The sequence below is a fragment of the Pundamilia nyererei genome, unplaced genomic scaffold, assembly GCF_000239375.1.
Source record: "Pundamilia nyererei isolate P.nyererei 1_Seehausen unplaced genomic scaffold, PunNye1.0 scaffold00146, whole genome shotgun sequence".
In the NCBI taxonomy this organism is placed as follows: domain Eukaryota; kingdom Metazoa; phylum Chordata; class Actinopteri; order Cichliformes; family Cichlidae; genus Pundamilia; species Pundamilia nyererei.
In genome coordinates, this window is record NW_005187547.1 from 56,390 (window position 1) to 63,334 (window position 6,945).

The 6,945-nt window shown below is 36.8% G+C and overlaps 1 protein-coding gene across 4 annotated transcripts in view; it reads right to left on the reverse strand.

Moving 5' to 3' along the window:
* adcy2a (adenylate cyclase 2a) overlaps positions 1–6,945 on the reverse strand; it is a 63,212-nt gene that overhangs the window by 47,716 nt on the left and 8,551 nt on the right. For all 4 annotated transcript variants that reach the window (XM_005744612.1, XM_013913720.1, XM_013913719.1 and 1 more), the window contains one exon: positions 1,894–2,091. In XM_005744612.1, the coding sequence (XP_005744669.1) occupies positions 1,894–2,091 (198 nt within the window). The remainder of the gene's footprint in view (positions 1–1,893; positions 2,092–6,945) is intronic.

Here is a 6,945-nt window from a genome sequence, read left to right on the forward strand (position 1 = left end):
ATATATATAATATTCTGTAACTCTAACTTCTGTCGGTGCTGTGCTTTTTTGGAAATCGAATTTCCCAGAGGAACCCACCCGAGGGATTAATAAAGTTCTATCTAATCTAATCTAATTAATCCCAGAGGTCTAACTGACTTGATTCTATACTGTGATTACAAAGTGTTCCTCTGTTATTTTTGAGTGGTGTTTATAGCATTTACATACATATAGTTAGTTTAAAGGGCAACTGTGGCTTTTCCGCACGTATGAATGGCTGGATGACCAGAAGAGACAGGTTTCACACAAGACACCTGCCAAGCATTTTGCATCAAAGTCACACTACTATATAAGGTGTAACGAATAAGTTCAGAGAGTTGTTCTGTAAAAATCTGAATCCACACTGGAATTGAATTTGGCAGGTTTTCCATTGAAGATATCTTTTGATGTATCTTCAGGATACTTTTAGCGCCGCTGCTGTTTTTAGATCAGTCCCTTGAAGCAGTGATATGACCACTTAGACTTGTTCATCTATGATTTCAAAAGGACCCAAATTTCACGTGAAGGATCATAGCTGGTGACAAGAACTAGATCTCTGGCTATGACATAGCAGTTTTAAACAGTTTTTGGTCCAAGAGTCCACAGTTTCCAAGCCTAAAGGTAGCACATTAACCTCCTAGGACCTGGCGTCCACATATGTGGACATCACATTTTGATATCCACTTACGAGGACATTATACTACAACTGTTCTATCGAAATTTTAAATGAATATCTCATATGTGGCTCTCATTTTTCTTAGAAACAAAAATTAGGTAAAAAAAAAAAAAAATATCGGGTAGTTCTTTGTTTTTACATTCATCAGGTCCCAATATGCCTAAATATCACAGAGAAATTAAAAATGCATGCCAAGGAAGAGTTCGGGTCTTAGGAGGTTAAGTATGGATTTTCGCTACTTCTCTTCACAAAATTAAAAACATAATTTGAAGGACTGTCATTTTAGCACAGTGAAAGAGAGCCAGTGCATATCAGTAAAGAGCAAGCGCAAGCAGACAGAATGCGACCAATCAATCTAAAGATATCAGCCAGACTTAGACCAGCTAGTCATGCACAAGAAGATGATCCTGACGGCTCAGCTATGGCTTTGGATATTTCTGAGAAATTGGATAATTCTCTTGTTATAAGCTCTAAACTTATATAATCTTCTCTCTATAACCTTAGTCGAGTAATAATATTGCAGGTTTCTAGATCAGTGTAGTTTGTGTAAACTGTATAGAAACTCCCTTGAATACTCTTTACAGTAGCAATCTATAAAAAAACAACCCTAATCTCTGGTGAAAGTTAGTGTGGTTTTCCAATCAAAGGTTCAATAATTATATTTTTTCTAACAGATGATTAGACTTTAATGTAATTTTCTTGTATTAATATCATTCTAATATAATTTCTCTTTCTCTTTGTATTAGAACTTCAGCCCATCAGCCAAACTAATCAAGACAAAAGGAAAACTAAAAAGAAACAAAACATAATGAAATAACAGAAAACACTGAAGAACATGCATGCATGAATGTAAAACTTCAAAGGCAGACTGTCTCAGAATGTAGGTCAGAAATCACATCAGATAAAATAAAAGATTAAGATTTTTTTTAAACCAGGCCAATTACATTCCTGTGTCACATTTCACATAGCTCCACATTCTAACCACACTCCACATCAGCAGAGAGTAAAAAGGAGAGACTTAGGTATACGTATGATGTTGAGCTCAAGTTCCATCGTACTTTTTATTGTCTCTGTATCAGTTTTTATCTAAACCAATCACAGGAGTATCTATAAAACACAAATAAATCACTTCATTTAAACACACATGTAGCATGCTCTACAACAAATAAATGTACCAGAAATTTCATCTCTTGTCTTACCTGATCCCACGGACAGATGATCCCTCCAGAAAACATAAAAAGGTAACCCATGGCAACCAAACAAGCCCAGATGACCAGGGAGAAAACACGTAAAAGCTTCTTGAAGACAGACTCAATGCAGACAAGCACAAATACAGCCAGGAATATGGCCAGTGCTGTGGGTACAGTGATTACAAAGGCCACATGGTCCGCAATGTTCTGGAAAAGGACAGAACAAAAAAAAAAAATTGAGCATCAGAAAGGTGAGAAAAAAGTGAGACATGTAGATGGACATTTTAAGAGGGAAGGGAATTTATCAGACGACTGAAGAATAATCTGAGTAAAATACCCTTTCCTACAAATTCAAAGGGCAGATTTCTCGAGAGGACACAAAACAACCTTTGTAAGAAAAAGCCATTTCCCTGTCTCTTTCTGCTTTAATATTCTAAAAATAGAGTAACCGAGGCAGATGTGTGCATGCAAATGTACACACCTGCCATAAAAACTAACTAGGGACTGTGCATATAAATGAACACTTACAAAGAAAACACTGTATCACAGCTCCTGGTAAACCGAATTTAACCAATCTCCATATTTACAATTTTGTTTGCATAAGATTGAGAAAAAAAACCAAACCAAACAAAATGCAAATAACCTAAAAAAAAAAAAAAGAAAAAAGAAAAAGGGGTAAAACTGCCCCCAAAGGATAAATCACGAGTTCACAAGCTCCTATGAAGTCCTGTGGGAACTTAGTGCACCCCATGATTCAGTGAATTGCAGAACCACCTTTGGCAGCAAAAACCTACAGTATTGTTCATTCACACCTCTCTGCAGCAATTCCGTTGAATTGAGCTCTATACTTTGACTCGGCCATTGCAACACCTCAATTCTTTTCTTTTTCAGCCATTCTGTTATAGATTTGCTGCAGTGCATGTCACAGGGTGGAAATGGACAAGTTAACTGGGTTTTTCATCTTGCATGAGTGCTGTGTTTTACTATTTTTAATATTGTACAGTTTTCTTGTATTATTGCATGTTTTTGATTGTATTTCTTGTTGACTTGTCATAGAGAGACTCCGCCCCTCCCTGATTACTAACTTGGCACACCTGGGAGGTCACAGAGGCCCAATAAGAGGGCCTTGCAGGTCAGGAGAAGGAGGGCAGCAGAGATGGCAAAGTAGTGGGCGGCAGCGGCAACTGAGGAGGTCGCAGGTCAGAGGACATTCTCGAGAGAAGCTTAACTGGCGACAGCAATAGCGTTGGAGGTGCTGGCGAGTGGGCTGCAGAGGAGCAACTGGGAATATTCTGCAGCGGTGTGGGAGATTCGCAGCTGCGGGACGGGCAGAAGTACGCCGGATGTCGGTGAGGGGCGAGACACCTGACATGTGTATTGCTCTTTTATTCTATTTTAATAATTGTTGTCCCTGGCCAGGGTATTTTACTGTTTATGTGCAAAATAAATTATATTTTTAAAATGTCCTATTGTTTCTGGCTCCAATATTGCTATTCCCGTTTAAGAAGGTTCCCCTTTTTAAAGTAGAACCTGTATTAAACCGTCCTTGGTGACATGCATAGGATCATTGTCCTTTTGCAGTCCCTTCTGGTCAAGCATTAGCCATTGCACAGATGGCATCACATTTCACTCCAAAATGCTTTGCTATAAAGAGGTGTTCATAACTAACTGAATGAGTGGAACCTGTCCAGGTCTTGGGGCTGCAAACAAGTCCAAATCATCAGCCCTCCACCACCGTGCTTGGCAGCTGGTGTATTTGTGCTGGAATGCTGTGTTTGGTTTTCACCAGAAATAACTTGTTCAATAAATCTTGTGGTTTGTTCAGAGGCACTTTTGCTATCCTAAGCTGTGCTACTAGAGAAAGAAGGGGCTTTTTTTGGGACTCTTACAAATAAACCATACTTGTTCAGTCTTATTTTTTATGAACTTTAACATTTAACATGCAAACTGAGCCTGTAGAGGCTGAGATGTTGTTCTTGAATTTTTTGTAGTTTCTTTGAGCATTGCACAGTCTGACTTTGGGATGTATTTTCTGGGAGATTAACTCCTGGGAAGATTGTGGCAATGCACACCAATTTCCAAAACTTTATAGAGGTGGTCATGAGGAGGAAAACAGTACATGTGACCAGCAGCGCCTGACTACTATGTACTTTCATGATTCCTATGGAAGCAGTAAGGGTCTACTTTGATTTTCACATGACTGTGTTATTTTATTATAGATAATAAGCTGTTCAATAACAATACATGTATCCATGTCCTGTCATATCCTCTTCTCAGTGTGCAATGATAGAATAAATTAAAGTGACAGGATGTTACACGGTCCAAAACAAAAACAGATACAAAAGTCGTTAATTAGTAATTAGCTGAAGTATTCATTATAGGCATGTTTAATTTCTTAAATACACTTTGATATGCAAGTTCTGATAAAATATTCAAGAGCTTCTCCAAGGTATAGGATGTTAAAGTGAGACGAGCTGCTAGGCTTTGCCAGGCTTTGCCCCATCAGTGGTTTCACAGTGGTATGATGGGGGATGGAAAAGGGTCAGGACAGGGACATGGAGGCTGATGTGTCATATCATATCATATTTTCCTTTGGAGGAAATGAAATCTGTAAAAAATTTCCAACATTTGAGATAAATCAATCAGTTCTATGAATAACGGTTTTCAATGCTGGTTCAGTATATATTAATTTAAAAACATACGTGATTCACAGACGTGATGATATTACGAGAGCCTCATAAAATAGCTTCCACATCCATGCACGTGATTGTCACGTTTAAAAATTAAAAATATCCACTATACGAAGCAAAACATAATCCAGACTGACAGCAACAATTAAGACTGTTTAAATTCTCATTTCAACTAGTGCGTAAAAAAAGTAGTCATGCATAGTCATGCATATAGTTAATTGAAAATTTGTACTTCTCATTCACTGCAGCGTAATTACTAAAACGATTTTTATTCTTTCAATCAACTCTTTCAAAAGTGACCTGTAATTCTGCTAGCTTAACAATGTTTCTCTTTGCATTTATCCTTTTTCTAGTTCTCCTTCTCCTTATTTAGCCCCCCCACCCCCCACCTATCCTCTGTCTTTTTCTCATGCGCAGTCAATGCACTGGGACATGAGAGGATGTGTGTGGCTGCAGAAAGCCACATAGAGTTTGTCTCGCCCAGAGCAGAGCTCCAAAACAGCACAGGATTTAGGTCAGCCAGCTAGGAGGATGGAGGGATGATGGGATATGAATAAAAAGAGAGACAGAAATATGAGGAGGTGATAGATGGCATAAGAATGGGATGATGGAGAAAAAAAATAGCAATCAGAAAATTCATGCATATCCAGCACAGGGATAGAGGAAAAATATATATATAAATAAATACATAAAAATAAAAAACAGAAGGCAGAAGATGTTGAAACAGATAGTCTGAGCAGTGGGCAGGAAAAGATTTATTCACTGTGTACCAACAAAAACATTAAAAAGATATTTGTTAATGTTTTTGTTTATATTTTTATTTAATAGAACTGTTTTCCTAAAACTACAGTTTCAAAAGACTCTTGGTTGGTTCTGGTTTATGCTTCTTGCTTTATGTTAATTATTAATGGTTTTAGGCGCTTTTACCTTGGGGTTAAAAATACTTCTATATTTTGATCTAGTTAAACATTTGTGTTAAATAATAAGGTCAAGATGAAGTTATCCTTCAGGCTGAGACTAAGGTGTCAAATCTTAAGAATGACCAACTATCTTATCTCTCCATGTGGAAACCCATAACATCACTATTACAAGAGAGTGTATCCATGATATTTATAATCTAGTTTGGAAAACTTGTATCATGATTTGTTTCAATAGTGGTTAGAAATTCAAACTATAAATCTATTATTCTTTCATTTCATTTCATTTATTTATTTATTTCACACTTGGTACAACAGATCAAACAAACCAACCACACTTTCTATCAATAAAGCACTACAACCATGTGTGAAAAGGAGCAGGAAGAAGAAAATATTCTATTATTCTATTATCTATTATTCTAAAATTATTCTTGATTTGATAAAAGAAAGAGGGCACTATTTAACTGCTGACTCCCAGTACTAGTGTCAAAGCAATGACCTGCACGACCTTTCTGAAGTTCAGACATAATTTCGAAGCATATATTTAACTGAAAACAGTACAACTATAATATATCCAATGTTGTTTTTGAATTTGATGCCAGCAACATGTTTTAAAAACCTGAGACAGAGGCTTATTTCCCCACAGTGCTGCATCACCTCTTGTTTTAACAGCACCTTGCTAAGTGTTTGGGTACTGAGGGGACCAAATGCTGTTATGAAAGCATAATATTCCCATATTATTGCTTGATATTTGCCATTCTTTTCATTGCATAATGGTATGAGTGTTTTCAATACAAGCTGCACTGTAGACAGTATAGTTTAGCACCAGTTCGCCTACTACACAATCACGCTGATGGAAAATGTGAAATGCTGTTTTTCTTGCTGAAATAAGCAAGATGTTCTCCAAAAATTACTAAATGAGCAGTAATGCTACCATCAAGGAACTGACCTTTGAACTTTGACCTGAGAACAAGCCAGACGGTCTTCATTCTCTATAGCATAGAGAAAGAGCCATCCATGGTTTTTGAACGAAATCTTACATTTTTTAAATTTCAAATAACACACCAACTAACCATAGGAAACTGCTTATTGTAGTCATCTGTAAGTCATAGTGCTGTTCAGACCTTTTGTTTGCAGGTATATTATCCCCCATTGGAATTATTGTACCATTAAATTAATGTAAAGCAGTTTCTCACAGAGTAGTAAATCCCTACCTATCTTTATTTCTGAATGACTTTTGTACGGCTTTTTGTTACAGTTCTCATTTCCAAACACAATGTACTGCCTATTTTAGTAATAAACCTAACTTATCATCACTGGATAAATGCTTTTATATGTTTTTTTTATATTTTATTGTGGTTTTTTTGCTTTTAACTGTACTGGAGTACAGTAAAAGTTGAGAAAAGAGTGACTGTGTTTTTGCTGTAACTCTAGCACAGTAAGAAAAGCAGTAT